The sequence below is a fragment of the Notechis scutatus genome, chromosome 2, assembly GCF_049901735.1.
Source record: "Notechis scutatus isolate UNSWTSFEM ecotype Mainland chromosome 2, rNotScu1.2, whole genome shotgun sequence".
Taxonomy (NCBI): domain Eukaryota; kingdom Metazoa; phylum Chordata; class Lepidosauria; order Squamata; family Elapidae; genus Notechis; species Notechis scutatus.
In genome coordinates, this window is record NC_142010.1 from 169801625 (window position 1) to 169827852 (window position 26228).

At 37.3% G+C, this 26228-nt stretch overlaps 1 protein-coding gene and 1 long non-coding RNA gene across 2 annotated transcripts in view; both read right to left on the reverse strand.

Annotated features, from left to right (window-relative positions):
- The window catches only part of LOC148132408 (uncharacterized), a 251800-nt gene that overhangs the window by 90565 nt on the left and 135007 nt on the right, over nt 1–26228 (reverse strand). The window lies entirely within an intron of this gene.
- MFHAS1 (multifunctional ROCO family signaling regulator 1) overlaps nt 13706–26228 on the reverse strand; it is a 28903-nt gene continuing 16380 nt past the window's right edge. Inside the window, exons 2-3 of the mRNA XM_026672886.2 lie at nt 23549–23824; nt 13706–21902 (exon numbers count right to left, since the gene is read on the reverse strand). Coding sequence (XP_026528671.1) covers nt 23694–23824 — 131 coding nt within the window. The 3' untranslated portion in view covers nt 13706–21902; nt 23549–23693. The remainder of the gene's footprint in view (nt 21903–23548; nt 23825–26228) is intronic.

A 26228-nucleotide genomic window follows, 5' to 3' on the forward strand; every position in this document is an offset into this window, starting at 1 on the left:
AAAATTACTAATTTTTTATATCTGTTCAGTGTGTGAAATTTGGCATTTTGTAGAATGGGAAATTTATAGAATATTGGGATATCAAAGCATGAGACATTTAATATTTCACATATTTCCTAGGTATACTATGCAATGCCAAAAGGCAAACCAAAGTATAAAATATCTCGATAGTGTCATTTTTATTGTGATATCAGGCACATGATGTCTGTACTAGGCATTTTGTAGAATACCTGGGAAATCTATAGAATGTCAAAAATGGGACATGAAAGCATGAAATGCTTAATATTTTGCTCCTTTTCTACGCACTGTCAGTTTCTCACACTTTAATGGCTCTCATTTCATACTTTGCCTAAATAGTTCTTGTCATTCTGTATAATGCCTAGATATACAATACCTAGGGGCAGTATATAACAGGCCTATCAAATTCAGGGCTCTCAGGCTGGATGTGTCATGTGTTGGCCATGCCCACACCGGGTTTAGCGAAGGAAAAAGTCACAATACGTCACGTGACAAAGTGAGTTTGACACCCCTGGTATATAACATTAAAATAACACAGACATTCCATGCTTTGCTTAAAAATGTCAAACATTCTATAAATTTCCTAGGCATTTTACTTTTATACAACAACTATAAAGTTTTCAACAATTCCTAATGGGGTTTTCCCAGTGAAACGAGTTTCTTCTTTTCTTCTATTATTCATTTATACCAGAGAGCTTAGAATTACTTTCATATTAGTCTTATGCACCACAGTTTCATTTTCTAAATTTTGCATTGATTAAGCTACTAAAATGCATGGGTGAAACCTATTCTTATAGATAGATCATTTTAATAATATATACTGTCAGAACAATATGGTGAATAAATGTTACTTAAATAGATTTTGCATTGGATTTTTTTTTATATATTAACAGATATTACCTGGTTTGAATATTTCCTTAGAAAAAGATTTCTTCTTGATAGGCCATGACTGAGTGACTGGATAATGGAAGTTCTCAAAGAAAATAAAAAATTACATTTTAAATGAGATTTTAAATAATACATATAATCTAACCAAAAAAGTAAGAAAGAGGGTTGTAATACAGAATTGAAAGACTGCATTATTTGCGTTATCTAAGGCACAATTAAATATAAGATCTAGCACAAAAAAACAAAGGAATTTATATATATATTCATTCATATTCAGTGTGTATTGTTCGATAATTATTTTGTGCTTTTTCTCCTTTTGACATCTTTAGAATAAAACTGGCTTTTGAATTTGTTAGTTTATAATTCTCAAACAATGTCACTTACTTTTGAATGTTTATGAAAAAGTCTGCTTTTGGCTTCAGAGTGGCAATATAAATACCTGTCGGGAAAGCAGATAAAACTGTTGGATCCAAGAAGCAATTTACAATGGCTAATGATTTTAAAATTAAATAAAAAAGTAACAAGGAAAGTGGGAAACCTTGATGAGTATCATGCAAATTATATAAGATGAGGTCCACAATTCCCTGGCCAAGAAAGCAATTAATATCTTTGTATCAATGTTAATTAATGAAATAGTTCTATAACTTCTACAAATGTATACAGAATCATTACCAGATTTTAAAATAAAGGATTAGAAAATTTGACAGTTTAAATAATTTATGACCTTTCAGTTGGCATAAAAATATTTCCCTGGAGGGAACAATAATCAACATTTTCTCGTAATATACATTACTTTTTAAAAAATAGTCATTTTTTAAAAATAGTCATTATAGATACCTCTGGAGGTAGGAATTCACCTTGAAAGGAATATATAGTTTCTTTCCTCCTTTAGGAAACCATTGGATGGATGTGTCTACTCCAAATCCAATGTGTCCTTGAGCTCCTGAAGAAATCGGCATCTCTGCCTCAATGAAAAATAACAGAAATTAACAAAATCTATCCATGCAAAGCTTATTAGGCCTTTTCACTCGTTGAATTTATAAACCAGAACTCCAATACCTTGAAGGAAGTCTTTCATTTGGCCACCTTGAATATAAATATTGTTTGTCACAGTAGCCATGGAAGCAGTACTGTCTGACCTATTCATAAATCAAGGAAGCCCTGACAAATACATTTCAATCTAGAAACCCTGAATCTCTCATTTTCCTTGGGAGGAAAACCAGCCAGACTGACACTATAAATCCCTCTGAATATTTTTTTTTCATTATAGAAGCTATAGTAGAAAAACATCCTGATGTGTTTTAATGGTCAAGAGTTAATAGACAAATATGGTTAATATAATTTAAAAGTTACAGACACTTATGAAAAGGTTTTCTCAAGTATGAATTTGAAGAAAGTAAAAAACATTGTATGCTTGTGGATTGAGTAAAGGCCAGTCTTAGCTCCATATGAAAAATATAATTCAATGGTGGGGGAAGGAGCCGGTCAGCCTGAGGATGCATTGGAATACGAATGGAAAAGCAGGAAGGGAAATTCAAGGGTAGAACAATAAGAAGGAAGAACATACAGAGGCACACTTGTCCTTTTCTAAAATCTAACATGGCCTTGAATAGAACGAAGTATGGAGAAGCAAGAGTGACTGCAACTGGGACTGGGATGGGCTGGCTGTGACTTTCCCCTTTGCCCTATGCTGATGAGCTAGGTTGGGGCTGGAGTTCATATTGTGCTGCCTCTTGGGAACTTCTTGCAGCCCCACAGCTGTGGCACACCAAGGAGCCCCTTTGTGCTACCTAGGGTAAAATGGCTTTCTGCTGTGCTGCAGGGTTGGTTGAAGCTTCCAAGAATACCTGTGGTTTCATGCTGCAGTTGTTGAGCTTCTTACAGCCACAGAGACGCTGTGCACCAAGCCACTACATTCCTTCCCTAGCCTCAATGCACTTTGACATGCCTCCTATCCCTGACCTCCCTAAACCTGCACCACATTGCAGCCCCAACTCATGTGCAGGCTGTGCTGGGCCTCCCCTACAGCCCTTACCTGGGACTCCCACCAGAGCCATGGTGGTGCATGGTTAGAATGCAGTACCACAGGCTACCTCTGCATTCCAGTGCCAGGAGTTCGATCCTAACTGGCTCAAGGTTGACTCAGCCTTCCATCCTTCCAACCAGAGGTGGTATTCAGCAGGTTCTGACCAGTTCTGGAGTACCGGTAGCGGAAATTTGGACTAGTTCGTAGAACCGGCAAATCCCACCTCTGACTGGAGATTTTACAGTATCCTTCCCCTGCCACGCCCACCAAGCCACAGAACCGGTAGTAAAAATATTTGAATCCCACTACTGCTTCCAACCTTGGTAAAATGAGGACCCATATTGAGAGGCGATGTGCTGGCTCTGAAAACAGCAGAGAGAGGGCTGTAAAGCACTGTGAAGCAATATTTAAGCCTAAGTGCTATTACTATTTCCCACTTAAAGGCCTACACATCTGGAGTTACAATTGCAACTGGGACTGGCAAGGATTGCAATTGCTAAGTAATATGCGCCACTTAGCAACATACATCCCAGTCCCAATAGTGGCAAACTACCAGAGTTTCTTTTTTCCTAGTACAGTAGCAATGCAAGATTTCTGGGGTATTTCCAGGTAACACAAACAGCTTGCCTCACTGACGTCGCTTTTACTAACAATCCAAGCAAAGCATTGTCATCTTGTTTGTCCATGCGATTAAACAAAAAAAAAAAAAAAACACCATGAAGACCTTTTAATTAGTAACGCTAGCCACCCCCATCCCCCTTGGAAGTGTCACGAGGTTGGGTTTATTTCTTTGTTTGAGCACCGATTCCTCCTTTGGGCAGCGATCCATCTTGGTTAGATACAAAGCCCAAGTGGAAAGACGAAACTCAATGGACTACACACACACACACACACAAAACCCCCTTTATAAGCGCAAGTCTTCTTCAAAGGCCGAGGGCCGCCGGGCGCTCGCTCTCGTGCAACCGCCCCGCGACAAACTTAAAGCGGGGCAAAAAAAATGACTCCGCGAGAGACCCCGATTCACTAGGGCGCACGAGCGCTTTCCCGCCGCGGTCCAATGGCTTTCAGTCTCTCGCGCCGCTTGCCCCTCCTTCGCCGAGGGAGGAGCTCTGAGCCCTTCGACCGATGACGGAAAGAGCTTTCCAGCCGGGAAGGTTAGTTCCCTGGGTGCCAAGCGGCTAGAGCAGGGGTGTCCAACCTTGGCAACTTTAAGACTTGTGGACTTCAACTCCCAGAATTCCTCAGCCAGCTCTCGCTGCTGAAGCTGTGCTGGCTGAGGAATTCTGGGAGTTGAAGTCCACAAGTCTTAAAGTTGCCAAGGTTGGACACCCCTGGGCTAGAGCCTGACGGCAAAGCTGCGCAGCCGCGAAGGGACACTCACCGAGGCCTCGCGGGCTTCCGCGTTCTCCTCCCCGCTGTGGTCTCGTCGCGGCACGTTCTCCTTCTGCGCCTCCATTTGGCGGCAAGTAAAGCTCGGTCTCTGTCTTCCTCGGACTTAGGCTGCGGGGGGAGGGGAGGCGTCAACCTCCCGACTTTTTTTTTTTTTCCCCACCAGACAAAACACCGCACAGGATTGGGTGACGTCAGGACGCCCCTCGCGCTCCCTCGATGGTGGCTCGGAGGCGGGGCCGAGTGGGAACGCCTCCCGCAAGGCAATGTAATGTGACGTCAGGGCCCGCCGGAAAATAACGAACGTGCCTCGCTCTTGGCTCTTTGCTTTGGGAACGGAGCGGAAGGCTCGGCCTCCCAGGCTTTTTCTTCTATAATTGCGCGGGAAGGGCCGAAGAGTTCTTGTTCGCTGCTTTCCAAAGTCCCTATGACGAACCGCCTATTCCGCTGCGAACGTGGCAAAATCTGATTCTTGTTAAGCGACGGTCAGAGATTTAAAAAAAAAAAAAAAATCCAGAATTTTACGGCACAGTGCTGGTCTCTGCCTCTGAAAACGTTGCGGGAAAGCTGGAAGCAATATCCGGGTGCAGCAGTATATTCCTTATTAGGAAAAATAGGGACTTAACTAGTTAGGAAGCAATTATAGTTAAGGCTTCGATCCTAGGCAGGCTTCTGGCCAAATGCACATAAGGGGATTCGAATGAAATCAGGCCTGCTGTCGAAAAAATAGGACTTCTGGGTTATTTAATGCCATTTTAAAGAATTGTGTGGTTGTCAATCATGCTGCAGTCTGGGTAAAAGGCGTAAATTAGGTCTCTCAGGATGTTTCTGAAATTATGCTTCCTCGAATTCCTACAGTGATGATTACAGCAGGATGCAAAAGGAAGATCTGGTTGCATCAGTTTTCTGTTTTGGGGTTTTCTTTATCATTCTTTTGCTGGCAAGCCCTGTACTAGTAGCCAAAACACTTGCGTTTTGGGATGCTATCCTTTCTTGCTGATTTTTCCAGATTGTCTTTTCATCTGGCAACAGATTAAATGTTCGTTGTTAAGATCAATGGGTATTCAAATCAATTTACATGGTGCAAAGAAGTCAGTATGGGTGACTTCTTGAGATAAAGAATTTTATCATGTTAAAAAGAAAATTACTAATTTTTTATATCCGTTAACTTCAGTGTGTGAAATTTGGCATTTTGTAGAATGGGAAATTTATAGAATATCGGGATATCAAAGCATGAGACATTTAATATTTCACATATTTCCTAGGTATACTATGCAATGCCAAAAGGCAAACCAAAGTATAAAATATCTCGATAGTGTCATTTTTAATTGTGATATCAGGCACATGGTGTCTGTACTAGGCATTTTGTAGAATACCTGGGAAATCTATATAATGTCAAAAATGGGACATGAAAGTATGAAATGCTTAATATTTGGCTCCTTTTCTAAGCATTCTATGCACTGTCAGTTTCTCACACTTTAATGGCTCTCATTTCATACTTTGCCTAAATAGTTCTTGTCATTATGTATAATGCCTAGATATTATATAGGGGCAGTATATAACAGGCCTATCAAACTCAGGGCTCTCAGGCTGGATGTGTCATGTGTTGGCCATGCCCACACCGGGTTTAGGGAAGGAAAAAGTCACAATATGTCACGTGACAAAGTGAGTTTGACATCCCTGGTATATAACATTAAAATAACAGACATTCTATGCTTTGCTTAAAAATGTCAAACGTTCTATAAATTTCCTACGCATTTTACTTTTATACAACAACTATAGTTTTCAACAATTCCTAATGGGGTTTTCCCAGTGAAACGAGTTTCTTCTTTTCTTCTATTATTCATTTATACCAGAGAGCTTAGAATTACTTTCATATTAGTCTTATGCACCACAGTTTCATTTTCTAAATTTTGCATTGATTAGGCTACTAAAATGCATGGGTGAAACCTATTCTTATAGATAGATCATTTTAATAATATATACTGTCAGAACAATATGGTGAATAAATGTTACTTAAATAGCTTTTGCATTGGATTTTTTTATATATATTAACATAGCTTACCTGGTTTGAATATTTCCTTAGAAAAAGATTTCTTCTTGATAGGCCATGACTGAGTGCCTGGATAATGGAAGTTCTCAAAGAAAATAAGAAATTACATTTTAAATGAGATTTTAAATTATACATATAATCTAACCAAAAAAGTGAGAAAGAGGGTTGTAATACAGAATTGAAAGACTGCATTATTTGCATTATCTAAGGCACAATTAAATATAAGAACTAGCACAAAAAAACAAAGGAATTATTTATTTATTATATATGTTAAATGTGTATTGTTCGATAATTATTTTGTGCTTTTTCTCCTTTTGACATCTTTAGAATAAAATTGGCTTTTGAATTTGTTTATAATTCTCAAAGAATGTCACTTACTTTTGAATTATGAAAAAGTCTGCTTTTGGCTTCAGAGTGGCAATATAAATACCTGTCGGGAAAGCAGATAAAACTGTTGGATCCAAGAAGCAATTTACAATGGCTAATGATTTTAAAATTAAATAAAAAAGTAACAAGAAAAGTGGGAAACCTTGATAAGTATCATGCAAATTATATAAGATGAGGTCCACAATTCCCTGGCCAAGAAAGCAATTAATATCTTTGTATCAATGTTAATTAATGAAATAGTTCTATAATTTCTACAAATGTATACAGAATCATTACCAGATTTTAAAATAAAGGATTAGAAAATTTGACAGTTTAAATTATGACCTTTCAGTTGGCATAAAAATATTTCCCTGGAGGGAACAATAATCAACATTTTCTCGTAATAGACATTACTTTTTTAAAAAGTCATTTTTTAAAAATAGTCATTATAGATACCTCTGGAGGTAGGAATTCACTTTGAAAGGAATATATAGTTTTTTTCCTCCTTTAGGAAACCATTGGATGGATGTGTCCACTCCAAATCCAATGTGTCCTTGAGCTCCTGAAGAAATTGGCATCTCTGCCTCAATGAAAAATAACAGAAAATTAACAAAATCTATCCATGCAAAACTTATTAGGCCTTTTCACTCGTTGAATTTATAAACCAGAACTCCAATACCTTGAAGGAAGTCTTTCATTTGGCCACCTTGAATATAAATATTGTTTGTCACAGTAGCCATGGAAGCAGTACTGTCTGACCTATTCATAAATCGCCCTGACAAATACATTTCAATCTAGAAACCCTGAATCTCTCATTTTCCTTGGGAGGAAAACCAGCCAGACTGACACTATATAAATCCCTCTGAATATTTTTCCTCCTAAAAACATGCATCAGAGTGGAGTTTCATGGCAACAGTGCAGTAGAAGAAAGTAGAATTTACTTGAATGGGTAATTTGTTAGCACATTTGCATTTGACTGAAACGTTGGTACATAAAGCATATTACATGCTAATATAAAAGAAATATAACCTGATTATAAAAATAACCTTGGTCGTGTCTGGACAGTTTCACTTGTCCCGTTTCCTTTTTATTTGTTTATCTGGCTTTTTAAAAATACTCATATCCCTTAGCAGTATGTCAGAGAAATTTCATGTCCCTCCACAAGCAATTAGATGGGCCCATTTCTATAAACAGAACCAAGTGGAAAGCCTTTTCTTTTGCAGTTCTGTAGGAAGTCACTTAGTGCATAATGGGGAGGGAAAGTAAAGGCTCTCCCCTGCCAAATATCCATTACATTTGAAGGTCTTCTCGATGGTGAGGTGCTGGGAATCCAGTATAACTGACCCCACTGTAGGATACATTCCGTGTTTGATGAGTTTAGGCTGGGATTCTGAAGAAAGTGGCATTTTACATAATGCTCATAATATGGCTTCTTATACACACACAGGCATGGTTGTCTGATGTTTAACCAGATTCTGAGGCTTATCCTGTAGTTCAAACCTGAAACTACCGCCATTTTGTTTTTTTACAGAAATCAGAATCTGTGACTTCCAACAAGCTTTTGTTTCCAATTCTGATTTCTGCCAACCCAAAATAGCATCCACATCTTAAATTCAGAGAAGTCGAGTCCAAGGCTTTTCAGCATCATATGCATTGGGGGATTAAATTAGTAACTCAATCATGCTTATTAGAATTATGAACTTACCTGTTCAATAACAGTAAATGTTTCTACAAAATCACTGTTGACCTTTTTTTTACTCATTCAACTAATGCTTTGTGTGCGCACTAGGAGACTCAACTATGTACCTGTAGTTTAGAGGGTAGTGTTTTTTTCCTATTGAAAGACATTCTTGTCAAACTTTCCCCACCCCACCCTGTTTGGATAGCCATTACATTGCAGCTACAAATGTCTAAATTTCCCCACTCCAGCTTTCCCCAGAAACACATATACATGTTTAATGCTGCATAATCTTCATCAGGGGGAACAGTGTTAAATAAAATTTGATTCTTCAGAATGTATCTTTCTTCATTCCTTACTACAAAAACATACTGCAGCAACGTGGTAGTGGTGGTGGGGCGTATAGGCATTTTAACAGTATTCATTTCCATTTTTACAAGTGATTCTTTTCTCAGTTCTATCCACATTATAGCTTTATGAAAGAGACTAATTGGAAACTATCAGAAAAATGAACGCGTGCCCACCCAGCAGAAAATATGTATTGAAGTCTTTCTTAGCAGCAAGAAGAAAATAGAAATGAGAAAGAAATATAATCAGAAGTGGAACAAAAAAAAAGAAACAGAATCTTGAAGCGGAATGGTATCTTCCTTGGAATGAAATAATAGGTTGTGCATAGACCCAGCATTATTCTCATTTCATCATGCTTGCTTTGCATCCCATTGCAGATAGCCTTACTAAGAATTTTCTGGAGGCCATCACATATTGATTTTTCATGTTTTTATATATTGCTTCCTTGGGACATCATTGCCTCAAAATGGCTTCATTTGATAATAATAATCCGGAGACAGTAGAATAGATGAGAAAGTGGAGAAACATAACAAAACATATAGACCTGCAAATAGAAATACTGTGGCAAAAGAAAGCAAAGGTAGTACCAATAGTAATAGGAGCCTTGGGTGCAATCCCAAAACAACTAGAGCACCACTTGAACACCATTAGCATCGATAAAATCACCACTGCTCCATTGTAAAATAGAATGTTGCATCTTAACATTGCCACGTTTTAAAGTGTTCCAGGTTTTCTTATATTCAGTCACTGATTATACTTGTGGGCCATATTTAGTAGTAGCCAATAACTGCTTTTTTAAAAAAAAATCACAGATTTAAAGAGTTTGCTGATATCAACAACCTCACTGTATTTCTCTAAACAAAGTACAAACATTTTGCTAAGGAAACAAGCATTATCACTGTTCATCCAGCAATATTTTCCATCTCTATTTTTCTCACAATGATACAGCTCAGATGGTGGTCTTTTGAAATATGAAACATTTGCCTCTTCAAAATTTATTCTGTAATTGCAGATATTACCCAGTATAGTTTCTAGATAAATGTTAGAAAGGTTGAATTTCCTCTTCCAGGAGTAGCCAGTGCTATGTCCTTCCTCCCAGGTGTGTATAGAAACTGTGCTAATACTGTACCTCTATGTGCGTTTAATCTTTTCTAGTAACATGAAAATGTGTTTAGAACAGAGGGAGAATGTTATTTTAATTTTTTAGGTAGAAGGTAAAATGATGCAAAGTGTTAGATAAACATCTCAACATTTCCAAAACTCAAATATACTGTCAAAAGATGCACACCAAATTAACTATTCTGAGGTTAATAAACAGTCAAACATTACTCAAGTTTAAGGTGATGTTTATTATCAATTTTTGATCTGATTTTTTAAAAAGGTATTTTATTTTTCTTGTAAAAAATAAAATACCTGTACCATAAAATGGAGATAACTAAATTATAGAGAACTATAATTTAGTCCCAATGCCCTCAAATGAACCACCCCTCAATTATTTTATACTCTTTATGCCTGCCCTCCAGGGGCAAATCCTAAAGATGGTTGAAGAAAAATGGATCTTTTGAGGAATTAAAAGAAAAGCACACATTTATTTTGGCAGCATTGTGATGAAACAGTTTTTCCTGTCAGAAATGAATACCAGGACAATTTTCCAACAATTTTCAAAGAAATGGCCTCCACATGGCAGCATTTCATGATCTTGGAAACAACTGGCAGAAATCAGCTATTGATACAATGATAACAGGATCTTATTGAGACACTGCCAGCCAAAGTTCTCCGCTGGACTATATATCAAAACACCTTACAGAGCCAAGAAGAGTTTTAAAACTGCCACAACTGTTTAAACCTGGGCCTTACAACAGAATGACGCTGAACCAGAAAATAGATAAGGACCAAAGTCCACTGGCATGGGAGGAACCACCTTCAAACCCTAGTAAATATTAACTTTCCCAAGTGACCCAAACTTCATTTTGGCTTTCAGTATGAGGACTGAACCTGGGGGCCAGTCTGGAAATAGAATCTGACGCCAGACAGGACTGTTTTCAAAACATAGTGCGGTGCCCTTCAGATCCAAGGGCAAGAAATGAGCTCAAGAAGTCCATTACGCTGTACCAAGGGAAGAAAGAGATGAAAGATTTAAAACTGCTATAAATAGAGAGCTGGATTGATTGGCTGATTTTTTTTTTTCAGTAGCTGATTTTCATTATTTATTTATTGACTTGCTTGTTTATTGCCTACTTCCAAGGTCTCGGGACATCTTGTATCTGCAGTGAGGACTGTTGGTTGTTAGTTCAGGTTTGAGTTTCTAAAGAAACCTTGATTGTTCAGCCCTGGATGAAGCCTGGCGAGCCAGAAAGAAGCTTAAATAAACAGGGTTCCTCCTCAGAATTTTATCAAAAATGAGATTCGAATCTACTAGAAAATCTTATATTTTAAAGCCCAAAGCCACTATTGACCAGCATGTTTTGGCACTTTAACATTGACTGACCGAATTTTACGGTATCCTGTGTTAGGTAAACAATACATTTCAAAAGCACAAGCTAATTTAAATTATGCTTCTAATTCCTCAGTTTTCAGAAATATGATCTGTGGAAATATTCCACCTAATTTACCCCAGGCCAAAATTGTTCAAAAGATCCAACACAGAGAACTGACGTTTAGTCCCACAGGCAAGCTTCATATAGTTATCAAATATATTAAATCTTTCACATGTGCACACAAACCTGCTGAAACTTCACTCCTGAAACAGACATAACACATTTGCTAATTCACTCTACACTTTTTCAATCACGTTCCAAAAGAGGGGTATCCGTCTTCAGCGTAAACATAAAACTGAATGGTTGTTCAGAGTTTTGTAAATAAATTTATCTCAATATTTGGACTTAAACTTTTAAATAGAATGTTTGCGTGGGATATTTTAATTATAAAAGTAAATCTTACAGAAAGTAACATTTATTTTCAGCAATGGGACAGCAGAAGGCTTCTCAGTTTTTGTGCTTAAAATATTTTAATAAATATAAGCTTATAGCTTGTAGTTCAGACTGATAAGGTACTATTCTTACAAAACATTTACATATGCCTGATCTGGAAAGGGTGATACACAAGCATATTCCATTTGCTTGAACTATATAAGTTATGAGGAGTAATTACTGATTGAAGAGCAACTGTCTTATACAAATTAATGTTTAAAGTGGGCCCCTATTTTATTTATTTGAATATATTAGCCACCCAACTCCAATCTTATTTGAAGAATAATCTAGTGTTCCACAATACATGCACCAATCACCTGTCAACCGGCATCTTTGCTTGCTTGCCAGCTGCCATGGAAAGGGTGGGGGGTGTTGATGGGCACTTGGTGAGTGGGGGAAAAGCGTGCAGGAGGCCATGGTGGAAATTTTTCATGAAGCTTTGCAGATGCCAGCTTAGGCATATCACCTTCAAGGCCAATTCTTCTAACTTTGGTATGCAGAAGGGAGCGTCAGTGCACCTGAATCAGAGACTTTCCCAAAGTATCTTCTGGCTGATGACAGAAATCTGGTTACCCAACTACAGGGGGTGAGGTTTCTAAGGTTTATTTCAATTTGCTTCTTCACACGTTTTTGCTTGAGATCTTACCTGACTTCTACTGTATTCAGTTCTTTCCTAGTAAAAGTACCTTTTCTCTAAATCTGTGGATCCAAGGGTTTTTCTTTCCTTGGGATTGAACAGAGGCAGCCCTGACATTTAGAATATGACAGAACTTTATTACCAAGCCTAGTTTTAATGTAGGGAACCTAAATAGCCCAGTTTTTATGGTCTCTTCCCTCCAATAAAAAGTTGAATTACCCTTTTTGAGGCCTTAAGTCTTGATGGTAACTGGTTTTCAAGCTAACTATTATTATTCCTCAGTCCTTTTTTGTACCAGTTTTAACATTGCTTTCAATTCCTGGTTTGTTTCACTCCTATTAACCACATGAATGTGCTACAAACTAATTGCTGACATACACTGCTTTGTCTCCATAGACAGTGTTGTTATGCTGTTATTCAAATCTACAATAGTTTCTTTCAATTACTTTTTTTGACCTTATGTGGAGCTAAGGGCACACCCAGATTTGTTTTGATTGGTTGTACTATGAAATTGAACAATGAAGCATGTACATCCGTTGTATTTGTATATGGAACAAATAATGAAAGAGTGAAGACGGGCAACATGCAGGGTTGGGTTTTGTTTTTGTTTTTTGATAATGCTAGAACCCAGCAATTGTCTAGCACAGTGGCCATGCTGAACCCAATTTCACCTTAACTCTGTGACTGCATAGATAACTAGAAGCCCATAAAAATGAATAATATTTTAAAAGAGGCAAATATGAACAGTACTGAACTTTAACAATGATCCTTTTTTCACAAAACAAAAACAAGAGCCCCCAATATTGATTGTTGTCAGTGCATGCAACGGCAACTTTTATCCTGCACACTAAATGTAATCCTTGAGAAGCTTTTCAAGCCATGCTGTTGGCCTGCTTCTTTGCTCAGAACAATCCTGGGAATCAAAGTGATGAATCGTTCATTTTTGCCCGTAGGTTACTTTATATCCATTTCAGTTTGGAATTTCTTAATTTATGTTCCTGGGAAAGTGTTGTTTCAGAAGAGAAAATGCTTTCCAATTTTAATTTTATGTCCCTTTCCAAAGTGTACCACACTCATGGGAATTTATTATCTTTCTTTGTGGAAATTAAAGAAGGAAAAAATATTTACGTACAAGTAGCAAGTCATAAACATTCTCCAATCAACAGTCATAAACGGTCCATCTGAATAGCAAGACAATTTATGTCCCCCAAATGCTGGAGGTGTACCGAACTAGGCTAGGATATCCCTGTTTATAAAAACAACTCTAAATTATTTTAAGAAAATACAAAATGAGATCAGATGAACACATTGGGTGGCTTTTAGAAAAAAATAATTTAAATACAGTAAGATAGCTTTGCAGATTTCCAGATCAGATCATCCATAGAGCATCAAGACTGAGCTGTTTTCAGGAAAATTTACCTCCCAAAGTTGGATAGAGTGGCATTTCAATTACTTTCAATTTATTTGATTTTTACCCCACCTTTATTACTTTGTAATTCAAAGGCAGCAAACATACTCTCACCTTGTGTTCCTCACAACAGCCCTGTGAGGTGGGTTGCATTGAGACAGTGTAAATGGCCCAAAGACACCCCCCACTCTCACTTTCATTTGTTTATTTGCAGAATATTATATTTCTTTCTTTATGCTTAGGATTATGCAAAGTCCTTAAGAAAATAATCTGACTCACTTGGTTTTAGTTGAGGGTGAGGATAAGTTTACCAGCTAATTTCCAATTCTGGAGCATCTTTCAGGAAATCTGGAACTTTAGCCTCCCATTATCTAGAACAAGAAAAATGCCTAACAGAACTATAACTTGCAGGAAATTGGACCAAAAATTGGATGAACCTGGGGATGTAAAAGAGCTGAAAGTTCCTTTACAACTTTAGTTATTAAAGCTCATAAATCTAAAGGTGTGATAAAACATTATGAAGTGAAGCATACATTTCGTACAAATTTGAGTAGAAAATTTCAAGTATGTAGATTGAAACAATAGGTTTTTAGACTAGTTCTGCAGCCATCTTTGTCTCTGTCTGCCAGTGTGGTTTCATCCTTATCTGTCTTCAACCGCTCTGGTAACAAAATGCTAACATATGTGATCCCCATATCATTAGGGCTAAAATGGGACAGGAAAATACTGCTTACAATAACTCAAAAGAAGAAAATGCAATATAAAACATTGGATTTCATTTGGAAGGCCTTCTTTCTACAATGAATGAAGAGTATTCCTAGCTAGCATTCCTCCTACTCATTTAAGCAGGCAGGGCAGGGTTTTATTCATGTCTGGGAAGTAAGAGCAAAAGAACCCTCTGGAGTTCACAATGTACTATGATGTTGAAAATGTGCCATCAAATTGGACACCCCCATCCCTGCCATGTCTGATAGTAGCATGAAGGGAAGGGTGCTGTTCTGGAAGCACTGTACCAAACACTCCAAGTGGAGGAATCTTCAATGGGATGGATTAATAGTAGATATAAATACAAGTAGTCCTCGACTTATGACTTACATGGTTAAGTGACTTGTGCTCCATTTTACAATTTTTGTCAAAGTTGCTAAATGAATCACTGCAGTTATTAAGTGAATCGTGTGCTCGTTAAATGAATCTAGCTTCCCCCATTGACATTGCTTGTCATAAGTGGCTGGGAAGGTCGCAAATGGTGACCGAATGATCCTAGGATAATGGAGCCATCATAAATACATACCAGTTGCCAAGTGCCTGAATTTTCATCATGCGACCATCGGGATGATGCAACAGTTGTAAGTGTGGGAACCGGTCCCAAGTCACTTTTTTTTCAGTGCCATTGTAACTTTGAATAGTCAGTAAATGAATGGTTGCAAGTCGAAGACTACCTGCCTGTCTCCTAGAAGTCCATGGACACCAGTCTCCTTGTTGGAGACATTGTAGAATCAACTTTAATGCTTCAATGTAAGAGCAGTATAGTATATCCCACAATCCAGCATCTCCTTCCCCTGGATTCTATAAATATTTAATAATATCCTTACAGCCTTTTCCAACTAGCCATGTGTTTAAATAGAAAGTGGATAATTGATAACCTGAAGCATTTATAGGTGTTTCTCCTGTGCATGTTTATGTGAAATACCAAAGCATTCATGGTGACTGATCTCCCAACAATGGATCTTCTTGTTAAAAGATTGGCAATAAACACGGAAATAGTCCCCTTTATATAAAGTGTAGGGAACATTTTAATTCATGTGTTTAGTCTGCACTGCAGTCATTGATGAAGTCTTGGCCAAATGATTTAATATTTTCATATATTTGTACTAGACAAGCCATTCAGACCATGGAATGGATACAAAGGTAGCTGAGACCTATTTAATATAATTTCACTTTGTGGCTGATCAGGATATTTTCTATGTTAGTGTTTCCTTTTTGATTATTGTTCCCCAAGTAAGGGACACAGTGATAGCATCTGCCAGTGGCATTTTGAAGCAAAATGGGGTGTAGAGATTTGTCATAGTGCTCAAATATGAAGAGCTGACCTTTGTTGACAATCAATAAACTTTCATGATCCTGATGAAAGATGGTCATGGCAGAAGGTCTGAGGAAAAGGATTATCTGACTTTGGAATCATCCAGGGCAGAAGTGTCAAACTCGATTTCATTGAGGGCCGTTGTGTTTGATCTCACGGGGCCAGAGTGGGCATGGCCTGTTCGATGTCACTCATGTCGGGGGTGCCTGTGGCAGCCTGAGTCCTCTGCCAGTGAAAATGGACTCCTGGGTGCCATTTCTGGCTGTGATGGCCTCCTGCAACTCTCTGCCAGTGAAAACAGAGTTCGGGAGCCCGTTTTCACTGGCAAAGGCATTGCGGTCCAGTCCCTCACTGTTTCCAAGGTGGCCCCATGGGCCAGATCTAAGCGCCCTGTGGGCCTTGAGTTTGACATCCCTGATCTAGAGATTGTCGACTGTTTTGACAGAGTAAAAGACAGAGAAAATGGGGTAAGGGTTTTATGAAGGGGAGGGGGTTTAGCCAGCAACAGGAAATCTGCATCTCAAAATAGCCGCCCATTTCCTCTGAAAGTATACCATGAATTTTTCATTTAAAAGTTCCCCCATTCTCCATAGAAGTGAGAGGGGGGGATTAATTCTGAGGGTGACAGCTTCCCTCAGATCTCTGCATCCAAATTAGCACTGTGAAACAAGCACACTCTTGTCTAGGCATTTGAGATCCTGAGGAAGCATGTGGATATTAGTTTGGTGTGCACTTCAAGTAGCCTTTAGTTAACACTCAGCTGAGGGCTCTGTTTACAACCTGGCAAGATACCATTTTCTACCTTTTCCTGCCCAAGATTGCAGTATAGCTTTGAGAAATAGCTTCTTGGAGAAACAGCCTTGAAGTCCTGGAAAGCAGAGAGCATGAGGATAAGTTGAGAAGACCACTTGCAAAGGGTGAACATTTGATCCACATATCATTGGTAGAGCCAGAAACAGGAGCCTTCCTTCCCAGGAACATCACCTGCACAAGGCTCCCTTTGTTCACTTCTAAAATTAACGATCCTATCATCTCAAAGCTGTGCAACTAATATTTGCTATTTGTGTCATAGACAAATCATGAAGTAAAACATACAGGTGAAGCTGCTTGAGTGATTGTGCACTTACCCAGGGGTAGAGCTCAAGAGTTGGTTGCCCTATTTGCCAGAATGCTCTCCAGAAGCATTTATGGAAATAAACTACCTGGGTAAGACTACCTGGGTTTTTCTCATAGCAGAAGATAAATGACAAAAAAAGGACCTGTTTTGCCTGTACACCGGAGTAGATCTGGAAACATTTCACAAAGTTACTCTCCTTCTCTTTAAGGAGATGCAAAGAAAAACTATCTCTTCTTGACAGAGCAAGTGAAACAAGTCAATCAACTATGGCTACTCTCTTCCAATGCAAGAAAAATACATTATTTTCAGTCATTTAGGCAATTATAAAATTACAACTAATAATAAGTATTGTTACTGGAGGAATTAAAGAATCAAAAAAATTAAGCAAAGAAAAAAACACCCTAGTATAATTGAAAATTGTTTTTACACAAAAATGAGAACTAGAAACATTCTGAAAGCAAACTGAAGGTCTGAAAAAAGGAATAGGAAGACAAATAAATTGATGGAAGACTGAGAGGGGTTTGTAAAAAATCATAATCAGTTAATTATTCACAAGAAGCATTGCCACATACAGCATTGAAAAATATTGATTGATTGCAGCTAGAGAAGGACATGTATCAGCTCATTTTCTTTCCTCCTGTCCTAAGAGCTGTGGTTGAGTCTCAAGGTCTCTGGTTTGAAGATGGACTGTTCATTCTTGAATGCAGGATGCCTTATCCCCACCAAGCTATGATGGGAATAATACCTCTAAATTTCTCTTTGCTTGAGAAAGATTTTTGCTCCCCTCGTCCGAATTTTAGATGTGCTATACAAAATTCAGTGAACCTTCCTCCATCTTATAAAACAATCATTAACAAGAATTGAGGCATAGGAAGCAAGTCCAAACACACCTGTTCTGACTCAAGCAACTTTAAAAAAAAAACGCCTCAAGTCACCCTATTTTGATCTGGTTCTGGGGTGATGCCAAGGCAAAGACCAACTCTATTATTTACTTTTGTTACCCACCTTGAAGATTTAAGATGGGGTACTCAATTGTTAAACAAATGAAAGCTCTTTTATATATTCACTCACCTTCTGCTATTTCCTACAGTTCTCCTTTTTTGCTCATTTCAGCATTTGACTAAGTCATTGTTTCTTGACCATGGCAACTTTAAGACGGGTGGACCTCAACTCCCAGAAGTCTGGGAAACTCTGAACTTAGTAGTTCTTCAGTATACTATATAGTATTTTCAACTTTTATGAAACAGTACGTTTTGTCTACCTCTGGCCTGATGATTTTCTAGAGAGATGCCATACTAATCTTAACCATCAGCCAGCAGATGGTAGACAGGTATGATAATAGAAGGAAGGGAAAGAGACCCAGAGTCCCAGTACAAAATCTCCCCCCTTTTACTCTATTCAGTGTTAAAAGAGCCATTTCCAACTTGGCTGGCATTCTGTAAATGTTTAGATAGTAGCTACAAGTTAGTAGGAAATCTGCCCCCCCCACCCACCACAAGTAATCCAGGTGGCCTCTACCCTTATCAATTGGTATAGGAAACTGAAACAAACTGGATAGTCTAGCAACAAAAATGAATGTGACAATTATATTTCCTTTCAGATAATCCTCAAGCAACATCAGAATGAGAATCAGGCCAAACTTTTCAGGGGTTGGTGGGGGGAGGAAGGGAAAATAAGTGGGACAGTCTTAGAGTCTTAAGATACTTGCAGCCCTGTGATCTTATGCACTGAACTCAAACCTCCTTTCCAAAAACAATCAATCAGTGTCCGATATTCTCATTATGCATATTATTTCAGTATAATAACTGTGATAATGAGCAGGGGCAATACATCAATTTGATGAGACAGTAGAAAGAAAAGCTCAATAGCCTTTTCTCCTTGTTTAAATAAGATTTACCTTATTTGCCAGATACATATTGTACATCTAGGTTAAAGTAAGGGAATGTCTTTCAAGGCAATTCATATACATCTTGAAATGATTTTTTGCTTACAGTTAAAAATACTGAGAACTTTCATGCCTGTTGTTTAGAAATATGGACTCTGTCCCACTAATCAAAATTGTCAAACAGGCAGCTACTGTTCTTATGATTTGTTAGTGCTTATTTATTTTGCTAACTAGAATGGACTTGGAACTTTTAAAAGTTGGATATGCAATATGAAGAATAACAGTATTCTTCATGTATGCCCCAAACCCAGTATATTATTATGTGGATATTTATAAAACCAACTGACAAATTTAACTGTGGGAAAAACAAAAATATCCAATCATCTGAGGAAAACAAATCAAGTTAAACATTTGGGCTGCCAATTAAGTGGCATCAATTTCAGTGTGGCCAATAATTAGCAATTTAATTTCTTGTTTCAACTGACAAGCCTTCTCTAACATTAATTCACCTCTATGATTGATTTTGTATTACTGAAACAGATCAACTTTTTCATAAATACATCTAGGACAGAATTTTCTTGGCTATTCCTTAAATCTTTTTGGGGAAATCAACCTGATATTCATTTGATCTCTGGAATGAGAGAATGAATATTACTTTGGATGACCTCTTACTTCTGTTTGTAATTGCTTTTTTTAGGATGCTTCCAACTAGAGCTCCTCATTAGTGTATCACTATAATCCTAAATAACTATTTGTGAACAAGTATACAGAGGAAAAAGCCTATTCAGCTCTTTTCAAATTTATTTTGCTTCTGTGATGGTGCCAGTTGTCAACCTGAGCGTGACTCCAGGTAAATGGGAGGGGAGAATAATGTTAATTATTTCTAATTTTAAACCCAGTCCAGCAGTCTAGCCTGTTGTGCAATTTTACTTGCTATTGGCAAAATGAATTATAAAATTAAATAAAAATGAAAGGAAGTAGATAATATGTACAAGTTAGACTGGATGCTATCGCAGTGACCAGCATTTCCTGGATTTTCACATAGCTCAGCAACCTTATAAGTGCTGAGCTAATATTAAGGCTAATTCAAGCAGGCTCCTAAAAATTTGGCCACGGACAGATGGATGTTCTAAACAAAGGAAAAGAGCCAAATGAGCAAAAGAAAGAATGTCTCAGGAAATGCCAGGCCAAATCTAAGAAATGGAAAAATTAAAAGTGGGAGGGAGGGAGGGAAAGAACATTTCCAAAAAGAGCTGCTCACAACAATTGGCCCTTTCCTGAAAGGGACCTAAAGACTTTTAGAATTTATAATCGATACAAAGCTAATCCCAGATTCTGCAATGTTATAATTCTGGCATACTAGACTTTACTCTGCTTTTCCTGCCATCCCATATATGAGGATGGCAATTAGGTGGATTTCAAATTAATTTCCAACCAATTCAAAAAAAATTGCAACACGAGCAGAAACAGACTGAACTGAAGGCAAGAATAAACCTAAGAAAAGTAGACACACAAATTAAAAATATCTGAATAAATAATAGTATCTTGTGGCATGCTGATATTCTTCAATACAAGTTAAGAAAGATGAAGAAAGTATTGTGCCATCAGGCACATCTTTTGTTTTAAAGTACTAATCTCTACCCAGCAGAACAGGACAAGACCCATGACTGAACAAGTAGCATTTTTCATTGGTTGATAATGAGGGAAAGTTCAGATGAAAATCAGTGAGAGGGAAGGAGTTTACCTACTTTTCATTTCTAAGTTACCACATCTTAAAAGTACAAGGCAAGTAAGAAGAGGTTTGGATGACTATATATGAAGTTATATATGGGGCTACCATGTTATGTTTGCCTTCACAAGTAGCTACCCTGCACATTCAGGCTTCAAACTTCCCCATTCTGCTAAACTATCTATGTAGGGAGCAAGCCTGTTTATGGCCAAACAGTGAGATGTTTTTATAAACTGAAAAAAAAAAAAGAATGCATTCTCTCTTTTCCCAGTTCTTCCTTTTTAGGCTGTTTCTGTGAAAGCAACAGGAACAATTTTGCAGATGTTTACCTTTTGAAAATTTATTTGCAAAGCTACATTAGGTTATTTGTTGTAGTTATATGAAAATAAACCTAGCTGTTTTGATTCAGGCCACAGGAACTCAGCTAGTACCACTTAACTAAAGCTGGGTAAACTCCAAAATCTGACTTGAACTCCCTGATAACAATTTATCCAAGATATTTTTTCTTCAGTGAAAATTCCGTGATGTAGTGAATTTATATAAGGATCATTCAGACCATTTATGTCATCGTGACTGTACTTGTGGGTGAAAAGGAAAATTGTTGGTATTTAATAAGTTTGGCTCCATTAAATTTATATACTGTAGTTCTGCCCAAGATTATCTCAGTGATATCTCAGACAATAACCAAGGAACAGGTGTACATGTGTACATATTTAAGCTTCCTATATTTCTGCACTGCTATCCTTGTGCACAAGCAACAGCTAGTGCTATGATTTAATAGATGGCATAACTGGGGTGAAACACACAGGAGAACTAAAAAGGTATTCCATAGACATAATAGAACTCCCCAAGCACCATTTTGACAGTCTGTCTTGGCTTCTAAAGACTGTGGAAGAAGTGAATAGATGATAGACTTCTTGCCTGCTGGAGAGGCCAACTGAAGCTTGCCAGTGATAAATTCAACACCTACCTGCACAGAAACCACCAAAGTTAACAACAATTCCTTTTCATTAGATATTTCTTCAGGTACATCTAATGGTACATACATTGAGAAAAAGCTTACATTCGTGAGTCCAAACAAGTGCAAAACACAGGTCGATAGTGTTCTCAGCGAACAGTGGTCTTGGTTCTTGTGAGAGCCTTCATACTGCAGGGTAATCAGATTCAACAGTAGATCAGGATGAGGGTGCTTTCTGTTTCTTCTGAACATATCAGTCCAACCCCAATTGGTGAAAAGGATCAATTCATGTAGATTGCAGATTTGTGTCCACCCCAATTCACAGCCTTCAGCACACCTGCTCTCTCATTAATCTGTATGTTAGAAGAAGGCAGAACTGAAGTCTCAAGGTTCGCAATGCTTACGGTTCCAAATATATATTCAATTACCTTATTGTTGCCCGACCCCCAAAGAAAATAAATCTCTATAATAAAAGTAAGGGCAACTGAAGAGAACAGACATGTTTATTCTTACTAAATCAGATCAACATCTATTAAACTGAGCAACTAACATCAACCAAATCTTGGGTATCTTCAGGAAATCCACATGCATAATAGGCATAGCCATTCTCTAATACCCTGGAATAGCCATTCTCTGTACAAAGCTACCATGGTTGATCTGCCTTCCGTGATCCTAATCCGAAAGAATAACAGAAGGGAGTTGGGGTTAAGTATTACTCCTATGATTATAAAATCAATCAGTACTAAATAGCTATTATGATTTTTTTTTAAATACAGCCTCTTTCTAAAAGAAAGATGACCTTGAATTTAAAACATAGTCCTTCCTCTATTCAAAGGGGATTTTATACCGAAACCAATTTATCTGCCTCTATTCAATTCTGTTCTGAAGTAATAGAATTGAAAGGAATGGGCCCTTCCATTTTAAATGCAAAGTATAAAAAAAGCCTTCCTTTCAGGTAAATTTGGTCTATTTTAAACATTATTTGTTTTATTAGAATAATAATAGCAACAGAACAACCTAAGTACACGTTGTCAGCAGGAACTTTTGTTCATATTGAAAGTCAGACTGTCCCAGGTAGTTAGTAGAGGAAAAAATATTTTTTTTAATCAGTTAATGTTTGGTTTTAAAAGTATTGGTTCACTAGGAGTGACTGTGTAAGTGGGGACAGGGGAGGTCAACTTTTGAGTGCTCACAGGACAAAATTAATGATCATGGCTTTTGGGGGGCTACAGGAAATATTTCAAAGACACGTTGATGTCTTGGAAAGAACAAGTTTGAATTTTAATTTCCTCTGTCTTTTTTTTCCAAGTATTTAAGGATGGGAACAGGAGCAAAATAGCCTAAAATAAGAATGATTGAAAATCATTGAAAAATTGACAAAAGGACTGTATATTGGCAGTAACATCCTGGATTGTTCTGGGGGACCGTGGGAGGTTGAAAACAGAAATAGGAAGAGTTCTTAGTTTCTGGAAATGTCCTGCTTCCACTTCCATTCTTATTTTTGAAAAAAAAAAGCAATTTCCTACCAATCATTTTGGTGCCAATGTACAATATCTGAAAGTAATTGGAGCTGTACATGTTACATTGGGATGCTATAGTATATATGGCCTGTTGGATACTCATCTCTGAACTTAAACTGGTTAAATATGCTTTGGAAGATATTGGGGAGCATCTGCTTAGTTCTGCAATTTTTTACACTAGTATTCTCTAGATACATATACAAATAGGAATTGCTTCCTCTGACACTTCTAACTTATAAAGGTGACTGAATTCCTCTCAAAGAATTTACTCCCCGTGCAGTCAATATTTGCTCAGATTATAAAGCTGTTGATAGAATCCAAAGCACAGGAAGCATAGAAATACTACAATGTGTACCATAAAGTATAAATTTCAAAAAAAGAAAATCAAATTACCCTAGTAAAATTCTGATACCTCTCCCACCTTGTTTTAACTATAGGTGTGTTTCCCATTTGCAAAAAAAAAAGCAATCCCACCATACCTTTATTTCCCAAGCTGTGATATTCAGGCCCCATAAATAATTAGATCCATCTCGGGGTGGTACATCTCCGAAAATGCTTAGCAAGGTTTTAAGGGGCGTTTGATGTGTCCTTATACTAGGGGCCAAGGCAGGCGACTTCCAGCAGTCACTTAGAACAAGGGCTGATCACCGTTGGAGTAGGGGGATAAACCAAAGCCACATTCACTCGCTCGTTACCATTCTTCGGACAGATGATCTCAGTTACTCCCTCTGGCCTGGGCTGACTTAGCAATTCTCCTGAAATAAAAGAGAATAGAGTATGCTGATGTAACAATTTTGCATTTAGCCTCAGGTTTAGATTCACAAAGATGGTAAATTTCTAAACAGCTACAGGAACGCATAGATGAAATGTAAATGACTAGTTGAAGAAGAATATAGGAAAACATCACCCAGTATAATGACAATAGTGATAAAACCGGATGGCTAAAGAATTATAAATGTCCTCGATGAAAGTTAATATGCATCATTCATTCTATCTTTCCATCATTTAAAGCTTTGTAAACCCCAGAGATATTTTCCCTAGTTGTCCATTTTTGAATGAAAAAATACTCGAGACTGAAATTCAGAAGACATACAGATATGCTTCCTAAGACTAAGGTTTCAATAAATAAACTATATCTATAATTAACAGATATGAAAAATACTGGAGGTGTAAAAAATAAATAAAAACTCACAACTTTAACCTTTCTCAATATACAGAGATTTCTTAAGACATTAAAATATAGTGAATTTGTATGAAGCAACCCCAAATAGATATTTAAGAACAAACTACTAGATTAGATCAAGGTCTATTAATGTCAATGTTTTTTGAAAGTATATCAGAATTTGGCTATTTTATGTTGTACAATATTACACACACATAAAAAAGAATTATATTTCTCCATCACTCCCACAAATCCCTGGCTGAATAAATTATTTAAGAAAGAGTTTTGAACAATACATTAAAAGATTATAAAGGGTGACAAATCCATAATAATATTTATCTTCTTTTCTGATCAGGGAATAAACTTACTTGACTGAACATCTCTGCTATTTTATTTTTCATTTTATCTATTCTACATAATCCCACAGCATCACAGAATTTCTGCCATAACAATAAGAGACACTGCCACATGAATTAAATAAGCCTCATGCAAATGATAAATACATGCAATCATAAATCATAAACTATGAAGATGAAAAGTAAAACATAATACTTAAACAATCCTCTTGAAATACATATAAAAGCAGCCTGTGACTCCATCAACTGGCCACTGCCAAGTCTTGATATGTTCTCTATTCCCGTTTTCCCTTCTACTCTGGCTTATTATGTTAAATTGGCTGAGAATAAAAGCTGACAAAAGTTAAAAGTAACAATCCTGCTACAGTGTCTATTCTTGAGGTTATTTAGAGGCAGTAAAGCCTGCAATTCCATATTATGGAAGAAAAAAACCACATATGAAATCCAGGCTCAGGTTCCCACAACTCTCAGCTGTTTTTTAAAATAAGATGCTGTGCAAACTACATTTCAGAGATGCAAAGATAAACATGAGAGCGTACAAATGAAAACCACAGAAATTTTAAGCAAGGTAATTGAAATGAGATTGTGAGTGCCCTGGATGATCTGATACGACTTTGTGTAAAGGGCATTGTGTAAAAAAAATGTTTAAAGTGCACAATAAATCAAGCAAAACTGTGTCCAAATAGTCTATGTTGTACTACTGAAACAGGCAAGGAAATATTCCTTAATTATCTTCTGTATTATTATAACCATTCTGTTTGCCTATTTGTTTTCTTTTCTTTCTATTGCAGTTCTTGGTGGTTCATAGTGGACCCTTCGGTAGAGGTTGAAAACTTCTACATGGGCAGCAAGGCTCAGGTTGAGGACACCATGACATTTCTGAATTGCTCACTGCATCCTTTTTGATTCCTCAATAACAGAATAACGTGCTCAAGTAAACAATATTAAACATTATAGGAACTTCAACAAAATGGAAAAAATAAAACATTAAACTCTTGCTTTACTGAATTAAAGCCTGAGTGAGAAAATAGACATGCTTTGCAGACCAGTGTCACAAAGTCCAGTTGCCCAAGCAAATTACCGACTTCTGTTCTTCACGAAGTTCAAGTAAAATAAAGGAAGAGGACCATGAAGACCTATAAATGCATTAGTCTTCCTTACTGACAAAATCTCTTCCATTTAGAACATAACTGGAATAGCATTCTTTCAAAGGAATGACACACTGCACTGAAAACCTCCCTCTGGCTACTACAAGCCATTTCATAAACATAAGAGATAATTTTTAAAAATCTCTTAGCGTGTTTTTTTAAGGCAATTGCCAGGTCATTGATCAAACAGGTTGACAAAGGATGGGCAGTTGTTATGAATAAGATGGCTTATAGAATAACAGAAAAACAGAGTTGCGTGGAACTTTGGAGGTCTTCTAGTGCAACTGTTCTAGAAGGAGACCTGTACCATTTCAGATAAATGGTGGTTCAATCTCTTCTTGAAAATCTCTTCTTGAAGACCCACAACTTCCGAAGGCAAGCCATTCCATTGATTAATCATTCTCACTGTCAGGAAAATGCTCCTTATTTCTAGGTTGGATTTCTCCTTGATAAATTTTCATTCATTGCTTCTTGTCCTGCTTTCAGGTTCTTT